Raw genomic sequence first — 17,446 nt, forward strand, 5'->3', positions numbered from 1 at the left:
TTGTCAGACAGCAAGCTGACCTGCTTGCCTCCCTCTATCCTGACATCTCCCCATGCTGGGGGAATTATGGTCTAGCTGTAATGGTCGTTTTGGAGGAGAGGGGGAGAATGTGGCCCACAGCACATGGAGCATGCAGACGGTGCATCCTCAATCTCCAATCACCCCTTGTCACCCTACGATGACTAATTTCTCTACAGACGGGCATCATGGGAGATGTAGTTTATCAACGGGGCTCTTGTCTCCGGTCATGCACTCTGCTACTCAGAGCTCCTTTTGGTTTCTTATTCAGGACATGGTTTATGTCAGGTTTTATTCAGTTGTGTTGATTAAATTACTTCATCTTAAATTACTGTGAACAAAGGTCTTAAAAGCAAAATGATCGTGTTAAAGATATGGGACTCGTACTCAATAAAATAAATCCATTTGCCCGCCTGTGCCAAAACAGAAAGCTTTTTGAAACATTTTATGGCAGGCCATGATTCCTATTAATGAGTCATTTAATTCCAAACCGCCTAAAAAAAAAAACTCCTTATTTTAGCCTTCCATATCTTCCCTGGTCTAAATACAAGGTTGGCAACAGGTGGCCCTTGGGCCACCACAAAGTTTTTAGTAAATTATAACATCAAAAACTTTTAGGAAATCTGTTCCCAAGTATCCCAATAAATTAACATGCAATGCTATGTGTTATGTGAGTTGAATGCTGTAAACAACACAGAATAACTGCCTGTTACTACCTATTTACTATTTATTCACATTACTTTCAAATATTTCAGTTGTGTATATTATTACATTTGTTTATTTTAAGACTTATTTCTTTCCAAGTCATCTCATCTCTGTAGAGCTGCTGTCTGACAAAATCACTATTTTAGTAGTTCTTCAGAGTAAATAAGGCAACCTTTTATGACTGAATACCAACTATCAATCACTTAGATCATGTATTTTCACGTAGAGAGCAGTTGCTTCGTGGGTTCTCTTTCATTCGTGCATTCTTCTGTCTTTTACGTAGGAGGCGTAAAAGAAATCCAGACTGGACAAGTAGGCGCGCAATGGATTATAGCCTTTGTATTTAGTTGCCACATTTTCCTACTACATCGCAGTTTGTGCTTGATTGAATTTATCTCTAAGAGAAACTGTGTATTGAGCGAACAGAAGGGAAGAAAAAAAACAATGTTAGTCAATTGTGTGAAAAATAACTGACATTTCGGTTAATCGCGCAGTACTACTGTTTGGGTTGTGGTCAATTTGCAGTGTACAAATTATAATTATGTTCTAGCCCCACAAATATTTTCTCCAATAAAAATCGGCCCGTGGCTGAGTCTAGTTGCCTACCCCCTGGTTTAAATGCACCTGTCCTGTATTCTACACAGAGGCAGACTATTTTGCCTGAATCCTCTGAACCCAGCTGCTGACAGTATTTTAAAAAAAATATATATATATATATATATTTTTATTTTTTAAACCCCCCTTCCTCACAATAGATTCTCCAACTCTTCCCTTTCCTGCTCCCTCCTCCCATCTCTCTCCTGTTTTCTCAACTCTTCCTCTAACACATTGACTCTAAAAATACTCTTCTTCCTACACTCCTCTCCCCGATAGGTGGAATCTGGGTTCTTCCATGAGAGTGATGCTAAGATCGTGGGGAAGTCTATCCGAGACCGTGTAGCGCTGATCAAATGGAGGAGAGAGAGGTCCGTATTGGCAGGACCCCCAGTGGACATAGGAGAGGCAGGACTCGGGGCCCAGTCAGCCCCGGCCCAGGGGGCCTCTGCTGGAGCTACACAGGCAGTACAGTCCCCTCTGCTGGAGCCAGAGGCAGACCAGCACGCCAGGCTGTGTAACCTTCCAGCCAGTGCCACCTCTGTCACATGTGAGACACCACTGACACACAGATCATGCGGAATGACATGCAACGAGTGAAACCCCACAAGACTTACACCTCCCACTGTCACATACACTTGACACCGTGCTCTTTGTGGCACGTGGTGGAATTAATCTTTGACAGTAGTTTCTATTATACGGTGGTTAGTGCTTGTTTGTGTCTGAGTAAACTCTCTCGCTCAGTCTCCTTTGTGTGTAAAGACTAACCCCCAATCTTTGTATGTCTGTAGCAGACAGTACGTTTGACAGCGGCCTGGGCTCCGCTGTGTACTCTGACTCCCACAGCAGCCAACACAATGTCCTCTACCAGTCCCTAGTGGAGCCCATCACCAAGGCAACGCAGCAGGTCTGTACCACACACACTCGCACCTAGGGCACGTGCACTATACACAGGGTCATTAACATAAATGTACCCCACTAATACACACACAGGACATACCATACATACACTCTACACACTGAGCACGTGCACATAAAGTACATCCTCATTTGCACAGTAATACCCATCACATATGTGGCATATGCTCACACACATTTGGATCCTCATTTTATTACAAATGTAATAACATAGGTACATTTATGTTTATGCCCAACCTAAAGAGTCACTGCAGCTCATTTGCTCAGAATTCTCCAATTAATCTCCACCCTATTCCATTTTCATGTTTTTTTTTTATTGTGAATTTGTCGAATTTCTTCAATCTGTTTTTGATTGTGTTTTGAGTAACATGTTTTGCCCGTGGGTCCCTGTATGGGCTCAGCATCAACGCAGTGGTCTGTATTTGGCTTCAGCACGCCCCCGCTCCTGTGAAAAGAGCGAGGGGTGGAAAGGAGCACTCGGGCCAGAGCTCCGAGTGGGGGTAGGAGCAGGGGCAAGGAGAGGGAGTGCCTCTGTCATTGACACTCTAAGGGGCAACAACGTCACTCTTCATATGCTCCTGCAACCTCTGACCTCTGGGCCCTGCAGCCCACCGAGAGCTGCCAGTCCTGCCCCCACATCACCAGACAACCAAACAGAGAGCAGCCCATCTGAGTTCCGCTCCGAGGCAGAGGACTGCACCCCTTTTCCGAGTGCGTTGCCTGCCCCCCTCCTGGCCCTCCCTGACCCCACACACTCTGAGGCCCGGCGTCTTAGTGACTCTTCTGTTGAATCCCAGACATTGGAAGCCACCAATGCGAGCAGGGTTAAATCTGTGTCAGGTGGGCGGAGGCATTCAGACTTCAGCACCCTGCTGAGTCGAAACTCTGCCCATCATCATCACCACCAAGGCACACCCAGAAAGCACCTCTGCCAGGCCTGCTTCTCTCTGCTGCTGCTGAAGTCACAAGAAGGAGGGCACAAGCAGCACATCGCCTTTCCCTTCCCACCACACCCCTGTGGGGTAGCGACAACTGCAGGATCAGGAGGGGTGAAAGGTCAAAGTCAAATAGGAAGTGACTGCTCTGACCTCTTCTTACTACAACAGAACCTGATGAACATCATCAGCCGTAAAACCACCCTATCCAACAAGGGCCAACCCTCCCTCCTCCACCTGCCTGCAGCCCAGCAGCCTGCCAAGAACTATGGGGATGGGAGTCTGAACTTACCCCAGAGAGGCAGCTTCAGTGGTGGCCACACTACACCTCCTCTGGCCAGGCCCACACAGGACCGCAGGGCCAGCTACTGCGCTGGGGAGCACCGAGCCACCGGGCCCCTGGGAGTGGTAGGTCACACAGGGAGACTAGGGCTGCATCTCACAATAGTCTAAAGTAGCTTTCGCTCAGTATCTTTCATTCATCTGCACTGAACAGACAACAAAGGATAGGTGAAAGTAATATGGCAGATGCCAACAAAGAATTTGCTTTCATTTGTCCAATTCATTGATGTTAGTGCAGATGTGTTAAAGCAGGTGAGGAGAGGAAGTTACTTTAGACTACTGAGATACCCTCAGCTCAACCTGTAGAGCTGACTCCTGTAGTCTTCACTTCCTGCTTAGACCTGTAGAAGGGGCTCTGTTTTAGTGCTGTCATGGGACTGGACCCTGCTGTCTCTTCTGCTCAGCTTCAAACTATCATAGAAGTCCATGGTTCTACTGGTGTGCTTTGGGACAAGCTGGTTCTCTGGAGAACCATAGATACTGCTGACTGACTAACTCTCTAACCCGCTGCCAACTTGAGCTGGCCTGTTAATGTCTTCTCTTTCTGCTTTACTGACCGAATGCCAGAATGCAAAACCCATCCTTCTACACTCGCTCATATCGACTTACCCATGGAACGTCCTCGGTGAATGAACAGATGGCTGCTGCAAACCAAGGGAATGAATGCTGCTGTGTCCCCTCTAACCTCTCATATCCCCTCTTCCCTTTCCCATACCTCCTTATTGTAGTGCACACCTGCTGCCTCTTCTGTTAACCCTGCCATTGTCTGGGTGTTTTTAAAAACTTTATTTTAATCCTTCAGCCACTCATTATCATCCTGTGTATTTATTTTGGCTCATATTGGGTTTTCCTCTTGTAGAGGATGTCTATCTATATTGTTCCAAGTTTGGAGAACACGTCACTGTCAAATACAGTACATTTTAACGAGGGCCTTAAAGCGCCCCCAATGTGTCTTTGTCCTTTAATGTGTCTCTCTCTCCTCTCAGTCCAGTGCTGTGCACACCTTGCTCCAGAACCATGCGTCTCTCCGGAGCCAGCCTGCCCCGGCCCCGCACACCCACCTGCAATACCTCCAGCCTGGCCACAGCTACCCCATCGCTCCCCAGGTCATTCAACAGACACCCACCACAGCCAGCTTATCAGCTGTAGCTTTACAACACACCCCAGCCTCAGCAAGTTACTCTGCATCAAGCATTCCCCTGCAACAGAATCATACCGGACAGAGCTACCTAGCTCCACCTCAGCAACAGACAGCAACAAGTTATACAACTACAAATGTACCACTTCAACAGCCTGCAGCAAGCTTTTCAGCGACAACCATGCCCCCGCAGCAGTCACACACCGCAGCAAGCTACACAGTAGAAACAATGCCAATCCAGGGGACACCAACTCCACAGAGTTATGTTGCTCCAGCTCTGCAACAGCTGACTCAAACTGCAGCGAGCTACGCAGCTCCAACTCTGCAACAAAACCCAACACCAGCAAGCTTCTCAGAAGCAGCAGCCTTGTCTGTCCAACAGACTGTATTGGCCGCTACCATAGCAGCAGCAACAAAACCCTCACAACCAGCTGCACAGAACTACTCCACTCCAGTGGGGCATCTCCAACAGACTGCACCCACACAGAGTTATGCATCTGTAGCCTCAACTGTGGTCCACACAGTACCTATACCCATTCTCCCTACTTGGACCCCCAGTGTAGCAACACAACCTCTAGCTTCTGTTGTGCCTTGCCCAGCCCCACACAGCCTCTCAGACAAAGCTATGCCTCCCATTCTGCAGCCTGGCCAGTCTAGTCCCATGCTTCACAGACAACAGACAGTGCAGGTCCCCATTCAGCAGCAACACCACCAGCAAATGGCACAGACCGCTGTCCAACAGGATAGTCCCATGCAGCACAGCCAACCGACTGTGCAGGTCCCCCTACCCCAACACAGCCAGCCAATGGTCAAGCCTACTGTCCAACAGGCTCCAGTTGTCCAGCGCTACCAGTCACCTGCCCATACTGAGCAGCAAGGTTCAACCCTCCAGAGTTACCCCAGTTCTGTACCCCTGATGGGGCAACAGAACTCTGCTTCTCAGAGCTACCCACCCTCAGCCCCACACATACAACAGGCTGCTTCACAGAGCTACCCACCCTCAGGTGGCACAGCACAGCCACAACAGGCTGCTTCACAGAGCTACCCACCCTCAGATCCACACACACAACAGGCTGCTTCACAGAGCTACCCACCCACAGCCACACAGGCTGCAATGGTGCAAGGCTACACATCACTCCAACCCAGTGTGATGGGTCAGGCCTATCCATCTGCTCAGGCTCCACAGCAGGCCGCAGACCCACAGACCTACCCAGTGGCCCCCATAATGCAACAACAGACTGGGACTACTGCACAGCACAGCCAGATCCAGGTGGCCCCACTACCCCCAGGCCAGCAGGTGAGTTCAATATGAGGTTGAAGGAGTCTTCAGTAACTTAGCAAGTTGCCCAATTTCAACCTGAGGCGTTCTCTTCATGGAGTGTGTAAGGCTAGGGATCGATATATAGTTGGGCAAAAGTAATTACCTCTCCCCGGCGGAGAAACTGCCCAGTACAGTGCTCCCCTTTGAGTAAAGTTTCAGTTCTCTGATCCTGTTTTCATTTCTCATAGTACCAACTCTATCTCCACAACCCAGCTTTCCCGAACCAGGTAGATCTCCCTTCGTCTCAATATACACTGTCAAAATCACCTAAATAACACTGTCGGAGGAAGAGAAAACGAATGCACTGTACGTCCTTTGTGTCAGATGAACAGTGTTTAGTTATGACAATACTGTTGGTTTGCCTGTCTGTTGCTCCTGGGATGAGGACGTTTGGCCAATCACAGAGCAAGTAGTAGGGGTTTCATCTGAGCGTGGCCAAACGGCGACATAATCGGAACTATAATGAAAACAATAGTGTTTTTATCCGCTGCATCTGCCAGCTCCTCAGTCCCTCGGGCCTGTTCTGTGTCTGGAGTGTGCTGCAGTAACAGCCACATGCTGGCTGACTCCAAGGACAGGATGGGAAATGTGAGCCTGATTCTGATTGGGTCAATAGCAGGAAAAGCAGATATCCAATTGAGAGATGTAACCGGAGGCCGACCCCTCACCCCACTTCTTGTTCTCTCTCGCTCTTTTTCTCTCGCTCGCTCTCTTGTATTCTGTCTGTAGAATGTCCCTGGGGGTCAAAGCCTTCCCCAGCACCACCAATCATTATCTAGTCTGCCTGCCCAGGCACTGCCTCCTCAGAAGCCATTGGCTCAGGCCTCTGACCCTCTGCAGTTGCAGCCACTCCAGATGTCCACTTCTCTTCCACCAACACACCTTTCACAGGTAACCCCTCCCTTTCACTTTCACTGCTACCAGGGATGGATTGTCCTTTATTCACTTTTTTTTTGGTACCATACTGTATGTAGCCAACTCTATGTACGTAGATGTGCTAATTACATGTTGCCAGTCAAAGGTTTGGACATGTACTCATTTAAGGGTTGAGATGCTTTGGACTGCAGAGTGAAGGAAAAGCATATGTGGGAACTCCTTCAATACTGTTGGGAAAGCATTCCAGGTGAAGCTGGTTGAGAGAATGCCAAGAGTGTGCAAAGCTGTCAAGGCAAAGGGTGGCTACTTTGAAGAATCTACAATATATTTTTGGGGTTACTACACGATTCCATATGTTATTTCATAGTTTGATTCTACAATGTAGAAAATAGTGAAATAAAGAAAAACCCTTGAATGAGAAGGTATCCAAACTTTTGACTGGTACTGTATATATTTTTTTAACTGACCTCCTCAAGCTGAGAGTACTTTGGTTCTTAGTTGAGTATAGCTTGGGGTATCTCTTTCTTTGTCTGATGGCATCCTATACCTCATATAGTGCAGTGCTTTTGTCAAAAGCTGTGCACTATATTGGGAATATGGTATGTTTGCCTTTTGCTTGCCTGATCGGTTTGCAGTATGGAACATAACTGGAAACACCATTGGGTTCCATACTCCAGACCCTGGTTTCTGATTGCTTTCATATTCTACCCTTTTCTTCTCCTCCCAGTTTCCCTCACCGTATCCCAACATCCAAGTGGTGACACCTCTGGCTGGATGTGACTCCTACCCTCACCCCTGCCATGTTCCCCAGTCCTACCCCTCCTCCACTGCCTCATCTCTGCCCCCTCTCTACCTCTCCCCAGGCCAGCCTGCCACTCTGCCCCCCTCTGTCTCGCCCCTTGCCCCCCTGCATATAGGGAACGCTCTGGTGCCACCCACCTCTGTGTCCTTGATACCCTCATCCACAACCCTGCTGGCCATGGCAGCACCCACACTGCCACAGCACCTGCAGATGTACCCTGCTGTTTTGCAACAGAGTGTTATGACACACCCACACACACAACAACCTACTCACTCACACCCTGCCTCACTCCCTAGACAACAGAACACACAACTGCAGAATAAGCACCACATGAACCCAGACCATTCTGCCCTACCTGTTCAACACAACCCACACCCCACATACTCACACCTTGCCGCTGCACCTGAGCTTGCTCTGCAAAGCTCTCAGCCATTAAGACAGGTAAATATACAGTGCCTTCAGAGAGTATTCATACCCCTTAATTTATGCCACATTTTGTTGTTACAGCCTGAATTCAATATTGATTAAATGTTTTTTCTCACCCATCTACAGACAATACCCCATCAGTTTTTGCATATGTATTGAACATTAAATACATACATATATAATTTACATACAGTACAAGTTGAAAGTTTGGACACCTACCCATTCAAGGTATTTTCTACGTTGTACATTTCTACATTAAATAACACATGGGATCATGTGATCAATTAAACAAATTAAAATATATTTTAGATTCTTCAAAGTAGCCAGCCTTTGCCTTTGACATTTTTGCACACTCGGCTTTCTCTCAACCAGCTTCACCTGGAATGCTTTTCCAGCAGTCTTGATGGAGTTCCCACATGCTGATTGTCTGGTAATTGTGGAGGCCAGGTCATCTAATGCAGCACTCAATCACTCTCCATCTTGATCAAATAGCCCTTATACAGCCTGGAGGTGTGTTGGGTCATTGTCCTGTTGAAAACCAATTATAGTCCCACTAAGGCCAAACCAGATAGGATGGTTTTGCTGCAGAATGCTGTGCCTTGAATTCTAAACAAATCAGTGTCACCAGCAAAGCACCATCACACCACCTCCATGCTTCACGGTGGGAACCACACGTGGAGATCATTCGTTCACCTACTCTGCGTCTCACAGACACGGTGGTTGGAACCAAAAATCTCAAATTTGGACTTCAGACCAAAGGACAGATTTCCACCGGTCTAATGTCCATTGCTCGTGTTTCTTGGCCCAAGCAAGTCTTTTATTATTCGTGTCCTTTGGCAGTGTTTTCTTTGCAGCAATTCAGACATGAAAGCCTTATTCTCCTCTGAACAGTTGATGTCTGTTACTTGAACTCTGATTTGGGCTGCAGTTTCTGAGGCTGGAAACTCTAATGAACTTATCCTCTGCAGCAGAGGTAACTGGGTCTTCCTTTCCTGTGGCGGTCCTCATGAGAGCCAGTTTCGTCATGGTGCTTGATGGTTTTTGCAACTGCACTTGAAGAAACGTTCAAAGTTCTTTACATTTTCCGGATTGACTGCCCTTCATGTTTTTAGAGTAATGATCCTGTGCTTTCTCTTTGCTTATTTGAGCTGTTCTTGCCATAATATGGACTCGGCCCTATTTGGTAAAATACAATCTTCTGCATACCACCCCTACCTTGTCACAACACAACTGATTGGCTCAAACTCATTAAGAAGGAAAGAAATTCCACAAATTGACTTTTAACAAGGCACATGTTATTTGAAATGCATTCCAGGTGACTACCTCATGAAGCTGGTTGAGAGAATGTCAAGTGTGCAAAGCTGTCATCAAGGCAAAAGGTGGCTACTTTGAAGAATCTCAAATGTATTTTGATCTATTTAACACTACCTCATGAAGCTGCTTGAGAGAATGTCAAGAGTGTGCAAATAGATGGCACATATCTATTCAATGCTGGTTTGACCAATCGGAATCCATGCCTCAAGATTGTTTTGATAATGTGGACTGGGATATGTTCCAGGTAGCCTCTGAGAATAACATTGACAAATATACGGTGGTGGAGTTCATCAGGAAGTGTATAGGAGATGTTGTACCCACTGTGACTATTGAAATCTATCCTAACCAAAAACCTTGGATAAATGTCAGTATTGGCGCAAAACTGAAAGCGCGAACCACTGCATTTTACCATGGCAAGGTGAATGGGAATATGGCCGAATACAATCAGTCTACTTTATTTCCCCGCAAAACATCAGTACGGAGACAGTGGAGTCCCAATTCAATGGCTCCGACACGAGACGTATGTGGCAGGGTCTACAGGCAATCACGGACTACAAAACCAGCCATGTCGCGGACAGTCTTGCTTCCGGACAAGCTGAACACCTTTGCCTGCTTTGAGGATAACACAGTGCCACCGATGTGGCCTGCTACCAAGGACTGTTTGCTCTCCTTGACTGTGGCCGACGTGGGTTAACCCTCGTAAGGCTGCCGGTCCAGATGGCATCCCTAGCTGCATCCTCATAGGATGCATAGACCAGCTGGCTGGAGTGTTTTATGGACATATTCAATCTCTCCCTATCCCAGTCTGCTGTCCACACTTTCTTCAAGATGTCCACCATTGTTCCTGTACCCAAGAAAGCAAAGGTAACTGAAATAAATGACTATCGCCCCATATCACTCATTTCTGTCATCATGAAATGCTTTGAGAGGCTAGTTAAGGATCCTCTACCTTTACCTGACTCCCTAGACCCACTTCAATTTGCTTACTGCCCCAATAGCTCCACAGATGATACAATCGCACTGCCCTATCCCATCTGGACAAAAGGAATATCTATGTAAGAATGGTGTTCGTTGAGTATAGCTCAGCATTCAATGTCATAGTATCCTCCGTGTTCATCATTAAGCTATGGGGCTTGGGTCTGAACCCCGTCCTGTGCAACTTGGTCCTGGACTTCCTGACTGGCCAGACCCAGGTGATGAAGGTAGGAAACAACACCTCAACACAGGGGCCCCACAAGGGTGCGTGCTCAGCTCCCTCCTGTACTCCCTGTTCACCCATGATTGCGTTGCCACATACGCTTCCAACTCAATAATCAAATTTGCAGACGACACAACGGTAGTAGGCCTAATTACCAAGAATGACTAGACAGCCTACAGGGAAGAGGTGAGGGCCCTGGGAGAATGGCACCAGGAAAATAACCTCACTCAACAAAACAAAGGAGCCGAATGTGGAATTCTGGAAACAGCAGAGGGAGCATGTCCCTATCCACATCAACGGGACTGGAGTGAAGGTAGAAAGCTTCAAGTTCCTTGGTGTACACATCACTGATGATATGAAATGGTCCACCCACACAGACTGTGGTAAAAAAGGTGCAACATCACCTCTTCAACCTCAGGAGGCTGAAATTTGGCTTAGCCCCTAAAACCTTCAAACTTTAAAAAATGCACAATTGAGAGCATCCTGTCAGGCTGTGTTATGGCAACTGCACTGCCCGCAACTGCAGCGCTCTCCAGAGAGGTGGTGCGGTCTGCCCAACGCATCACCTGGGGCCAACTACCTGCCCTGCAGGACACCTACAGCACCGTTGTTGAGCCATCCTCAGTTTTCTCCTACCACAGCAATTAAACTATTTTAAAGTCACCATTGGCCTTATGGTTAAATCCCTGAGTGGTTTCCTTCCTCTCTGGCAACTGAGTTAGACAGGAAGCATGTATCTTTGTAGTGACTGGGTGTATTGATTAACTATCCAAAGTGTAATTAACTTCACCATGCTCAAAGGGATATTCAATGTTTTTTTATTTTATTTGTGTCCATCTACCAACAGGTGCTCTTTTGAGGCATTGGAAAACCTCTGGTGTTTTGTGGTTGAATCTGTGTTTGAATTTCACTGTTTGACTGCGGGACCTTACAGTTATCTGTATGTGTGGGGTACAGAGATGAGGAAGTCATTCAAAAATGTTAAACACTGTTATTGCACACAGAGTGGGTCCATGCAACGTATTATGACTTATTAAGCACATTTAATACTGAACTTATCTAGGCTTGCCATAACTAAAGGGATTGAATACTTAATCAACATTTTTAGCTTTTCATTTTTAATTAGCTTGTAAAAATATCTAAAAACAATTCCATGTTGACATTATGGGATATGTGAAAGCAAATATCAATTTAACCCATATTATATACTGGCTGTAACACAATAAAATGTGGAAAAAGTCTAGGGGTGTGAATACTTTGAAGGCACCGTAAGAGGGCTGGAAATTAACCAAGGTTTTTGTGGTATAACTGGAGTCGGGAACCATATCTAGCCATATCCATACCTAGCTATTCTTTTTGTGTGTATTTTTGTTGACATGATAATGTTGACAGCATGTTCATGTGGCATCCTCCCCTACTATAATATACTTTGTTCCTCCCTACCTCAACAGGTCAAGCAGCAGACCCAGCTTCCAGATCCAGTCCACCCCTCCCAGCCTACCCATCCTGCAGTTTTCTCCTCTCCCATACATAGTGGGCCGGACAGGGGCACAGTCGCTGCCGCAGCCCAGCTTGACCAGAAACTCAGCCAAAACCTGTCTCAGCGTCAGGCACTAGGCCAGAACCAGAGCCAACCCCAGGCTCCAGCGTCACAGCCACCAGGCTCCCAGACAGCAGGACCTGGGCCTGCCAGCACCAGCTTGACACAGCAGAACCAGGCCAGTGCCAGCACAGGGACCACGGTCACCTCGGCACAGCCTCTAACAGAGTCCAATCTGGAGGTATGGAGGACTGACCTGACCTATACGTCCCCACCCTAAGCCCTCAAATATCCCCCCCCCCTCTACCTGTCCCTCAAACAACATCGCCAATATTCCTGCACGCCAAATATCCGCCCCATACCACCCCAACCATACATTGGTTAAATTGTGCCTTTTGGTTGCATTTGTTGACACCTTATTCAGTCACGTTATCTCATTAGCTAACTAGCTTACCATCTGGTAACTTTACCAGTATATCTAAACATTTGGGGGAACAGAAAGAAAGGATAGTTTATTTTCAGGAGATCAAAGATAATAGGAGGTGGTGCTTTTTACATGTTGTAGAAACCTAATATTCCACAACTCTCCCTCATCTCTGTTTATGACCTAGCTAGTAGTGACACACAATGTTTTTCCACCCTCTGTTCACAGCATGACTAGCCCTTCATCCTGTTGTACTCACTTTGTTTGATTTGTCTGCAGGATCCTGGTGCAGAGAAGCAGGCGTCAGGGGCCAGCTACTCCTACGACAGGTATGATGGCTATTTGGTGGTGTGGTAGAAGACTTGTTCAGTGATGCTGATCATCCTCTTCTCTCAGGATAAGGGTAATCTAACAACTATAGTAAGGTTTGGTGGTGGGGCATCAGTGGTAGTTGCTTAGCAACGGGCATCCCATAAACCTCACTTATGGTTTTGGAGTGCTAGCAAGAGAGCGAGTGTTGCTCAGGCTTGTTGTGATGCAGGATGTGGTGGTTGATTAATGAAATGAACAGAGGGATTGAGTGTTGTGGAATGCAGCCTGGTTTTCTGGGCATGTGTTCTGCGCTGTTCCGTTGTCTAGCACTATAGTATAGAGGCATACCAATTTGACAACTGGGAAATCTGGATACTGTTTCTGCTCCCTAATTTAATTGTTATAAAGAACGGTGTGTAACAAGACCCTTGTATCGCTTTATTATAAACAATTTCCCTTGAAGCAGAAAAGGTGTGGGCTTTCCCTTAATCCACCACCTGGTTTAGTTTCGGTACGCAGCTGACCCTTAAAGTGCACATCGGAGAAGTGTACACACTGTTCAGTACTCTGGTTTCGTGCAGGATTTTAGGACTGTCTCAACCCATTGCGTTTGACTTTATGTATGAGTTGGTTGACTTTTCCTTAACATGGTCTCCCGCTCTTCTGTAACCCAGTGTGAACTCCGATGCCACCTCAGGGAAGGAGATGAGCGACGGTAATGAGGGGACACACGGGTCAGGGAAGGGCGAGGGCAAGGTCCGGAAACCCCACCGCCGCTCCACACGCACCCGCTCACGCCAAGAGAAGATCAACAAGCCCAAACTCAGCATGCTCAACGTGAGCACAGCACATGCATACAGAGTCTATCAATCTGCACACCACACATCCCTGTCTGACCTCTGTTCCTCCCTGGTCCAGGTGTGTAATACAGGGGATAAGATGGTGGAGTGTCAGCTGGAGACCCACAACCACAAGATGGTCACCTTCAAGTTTGACCTGGACGGAGACGCACCTGAGGAGATCGCCACTTACATGGTATGGTTAGTGGAAACGCTTGCAATGGCACATACAGTGTGTTCTGAAAGTATTCAGTCACCTTCCCTTTATCCAGATTTTGTTATGTTACTGCCTTATTCTAAAATGGATTAAATAAAACATTTCCCTCATCAATCTATACACAATATCCCATTATGACAAAGCAAAAAACGGGTTTATAACTTATTTACATAAGTATTCAGACCCTTTGCAATGACTCAAAATTGAGCTCAGGTGTAACCTATTTCCATTGATCATCCTTGGTGTTTCTACAACTTGATTGGAGTCCACCTGTGGTAAATTCAATTGATTGGACATGATTTGGAAAGGCTCACACCTGTCTATATAAGGCCCCACAGTTGACAGTGCATGTCAGAGCAAAAACCAAACCATGAGGTCGAAGGAATTGTCCGTAGAGCTCCGAGACAGGATTGTGTAGAGGAACGGTACTGGGGAAGGGTACCAAAACAACTTAACTGTAGCATTGAAGGTCCCCAAGAATACAGTGGTCTCCATCATTCTTAAATGGAAGAAGTTTGGAATCACAAACTCTTCCTAGAGCTGGCTGCCCGGCCAAACTTAGCAATCGGGGGGAAAGGGCATTGGTCAGGGAGGTGACCAATAACCTGATGGTCATTCTGACAGAGCTCACAAGTTCCTCTGTGTAGATGGGAGAACCTGCAAGAAGGGTGACCATCTCTGCAGCACTCCACTAATCAGGCCTTTATGGTGGCCAGTGGCCAGACGAAATACATTCCTTAGTAAGGCACATGACACCCCACTTGGAGTTTGCCAAAAGGCACCTAAAGGACTCTGAGAACATGAAACGAGATTCTCTGGTCTTTGGCCTAAATGCCAAGCGTCACGTCTGGAGGAAACCTGGTACCATCCCTACGGTGAAGCGTGGTGGCAGCATCATGTTGTGGGGATGTTTTTCAGCGGTAGAGCCTGGGAAACTAGTCAGGATCTAGGGAAAGCTGAACAGCGCAAAGTGCAGAGGTCCTGAGTGCTCTCAAGCAGGTTCTCAGACTGGGGCAAAGTTTCACCTTCCAACATGACAATGCAGGAGTGGCTTCGGGGCAAGTCTCAATGTCCTTGAGTGGCCCAGCCAGAGCTCAGACTTAAACCTGATCGAACATCTCTGGACAGACCTGAAAATAGCTGTGCCACAATGCTCCCCATTCAGCTTGAGGATCTGCAGAGAAGAATGGGAGAAATTCCCCAAATACAGGTTTGCCAAGATTGTAGCGTCATACCCAAGAAGACTCGCGCATGTAATCGCTGCCAAAGGTGCTTCAACAAAGTACTGAGTAAAGGGTCTGAATGCTTACAGTACCAGTCAAAAGTTTGGACACCTACTCATTTAAGTTATTTTTTATTTTTACTATTTTCTACATTGTAGAATAATAATAAAGGCATCAAAACTATGAAATAATACATATGTAATCATGTAGTAACCAAGTGTTAAACAAATCAATATATTTTAGATTCTTCAAAGTAGCCACCATTTGCCTTGACGACAGCTTTGCACACTTGGCATTCTCTCAACCAGCTTCACTTGGAATGCTTTTCCAACAGTCTTGAAGGAGGTCCCACATATGCTGAGCACTTGTCTGCTGCTTTTTTTGTCACTGTGGTCCAACTCATCTCAATTGGGTTGAGATTGGATGATTGTGGAGGCCAGGTCATCTGATGCATTACTCAATCACTCTCCTTCTTGGTCAAATAGACTTTACACAGCCTGAAGGTGTGTTGGGTCATTGTCCTGCTGAAAAATAAATTATATTCCCACTAAGCTCAAATGAGATGGGAAGCCGTATCGCTGCAGAATGCTGTGGTAGCCATACTGGTTAAGTGTGCCTTGAATTCTAAATAAATCACTGACAGTGTCACCAGCAACGCACCATCACACCACCCCCCCCATGCTTCACAGTGGGAACCACACATGCCGAGATCATCCGTTCACCTACTCGGAGTCTCACAAAGACATGGCGGTTGGAACCAAAAATCTCAAATTTGTACTCATCAGACCAAAGGACAGATTTCCAACGGTCTAATGTCCATTGCTCGTGTTTCTTGGCCCAAGCAAGTCTCTCTTATTGGTGTCCTTTTAATAGTGGTTTCTTTGCAGCAATTCGACCTTGAAGGCCTGATTCATGCAGTCTACTCTGAACTGTTGCTGTTGATGTGTCTGAAGCATTTATTTGGGCTGCAATCTACTCTCTAATGAAGTTATCTGCTGCAGCAGAGTTAACTCTGGGTCTTCTTTTCCTGTGGCGGTCCTCATGAGACAGTTTCATAGTGCTTGATGGTTTTTGCGACTCCACTTGAAACTTTCAAAGTCCTTGACATTTTCCAGATTGACTGACCATGTCTTAAAGTAATGATTGACTGTCCTTTCTCTTTGCTTATTTGAGCTGTTCTTGCCATAATATGGACTTAGTCTTTTACCAAATAGGTCTATATTCTGTATACCACCCCTACTTTGTCACAACACAACTGATTGGCTCAAACTCATTAAGGAAAGAAATTCCACAAATGAACTTTTAACAAGGTGACTACCTCATGATGCCAGTTGAGAGAATGTCAACAGTGTGCAAAGCTGTCATCAAAGCAAAGGGTGGCTACTTTGAAGAATCCCAAATAGAATATGTATTTAGAGTTAACACTGTTTGGGGGGGAGGGGGTTACTACATGATTCCATATGTGTTGATGTCTTCACTCTTCTACAATGTAGAAAATAGTACAAATAAAGAACAACACTTGAATGAGTAGGTGTCAACTTTTGACTGGTACTGTATTTAAATGTAAAATTCCTGTATTGTTTTTAATACATTTGCAAATATTTCTAAAAACCTGTCATTATGGAGTAGTGTGTGTGTGTGTGTGTGTAGATTGAGTGGGGGGAAACTATTTAATCCATTTTAGAATAAGGCTGTAAAGTGAAACAATCAAGGTGTCTGAATACTGTCCAAATGCACTGTAAAGCCATGGGATTTGTGGAGAAACTATTTGTTCCTTACATGCACTTCTACAGGCTTTTGAGACACACAAGCACAGACCCACTGATTGACACCCCTACATACAAGCTTGTGTAGTCCTGAATATCCTTATGAACACCCATTTGTGTTGTGGGGCTGCTGCACCTACAGATGCACACAGTAGCTCCAAAAATGTTCTACCACGCCCCAGAGAAAGTGTTACCTCTTTCAGCCTGCTTCCTAAACTGTGTTTGTGCTCTCTGCCTGCTAGCTCCTAGTGAGGGAGATGCTCTTTCATGTCTCAAGGCACTGAAACTCCCTATGATGCTGTTCTTTTCCACTGCATTGCAGCAAAACTGTCTTCTCTCTCTAAACTCCTGCCCTGTTCATTTTGGGTGGGTACAATCCCCCAACATCCTATAGAAGTTTCCAAAACTGATACCTCTGGCCCAGTTTTGGAAAGGCAGGTTTCAAACACTTTTTAGTGACTTATTCAATTCACATAGGCCTAGTCCAATATTTATCAAAGGAAAGTCCATTTATTATCAATTTAAGGGGATCTAATAC

The 17,446-nt window shown here is 46.2% G+C and overlaps 1 protein-coding gene across 6 annotated transcripts in view; it reads left to right on the forward strand.

Annotated features, from left to right (window-relative positions):
- The window catches only part of LOC112222231 (serine/threonine-protein kinase WNK2), a 62,714-nt gene that overhangs the window by 35,984 nt on the left and 9,284 nt on the right, over positions 1-17,446 (forward strand). For 5 of the 6 annotated variants that reach the window (XM_024384940.2, XM_042304004.1, XM_042304005.1 and 2 more), the window contains exons 8-18: positions 1,597-1,867; positions 2,109-2,224; positions 2,637-3,578; positions 4,499-5,947; positions 6,160-6,198; positions 6,701-6,862; positions 7,575-8,090; positions 12,039-12,368; positions 12,831-12,880; positions 13,538-13,700; positions 13,782-13,898. In XM_024384940.2, the coding sequence (XP_024240708.2) occupies positions 1,597-1,867; positions 2,109-2,224; positions 2,637-3,578; positions 4,499-5,947; positions 6,160-6,198; positions 6,701-6,862; positions 7,575-8,090; positions 12,039-12,368; positions 12,831-12,880; positions 13,538-13,700; positions 13,782-13,898 (4,155 nt within the window). The remainder of the gene's footprint in view (positions 1-1,596; positions 1,868-2,108; positions 2,225-2,636; positions 3,579-4,498; positions 5,948-6,159; positions 6,199-6,700; positions 6,863-7,574; positions 8,091-12,038; positions 12,369-12,830; positions 12,881-13,537; positions 13,701-13,781; positions 13,899-17,446) is intronic. The other variant, XM_042304007.1, reaches the window with a different exon arrangement.

This window comes from Oncorhynchus tshawytscha, linkage group LG22 (assembly GCF_018296145.1).
Source record: "Oncorhynchus tshawytscha isolate Ot180627B linkage group LG22, Otsh_v2.0, whole genome shotgun sequence".
Classification (NCBI taxonomy): domain Eukaryota; kingdom Metazoa; phylum Chordata; class Actinopteri; order Salmoniformes; family Salmonidae; genus Oncorhynchus; species Oncorhynchus tshawytscha.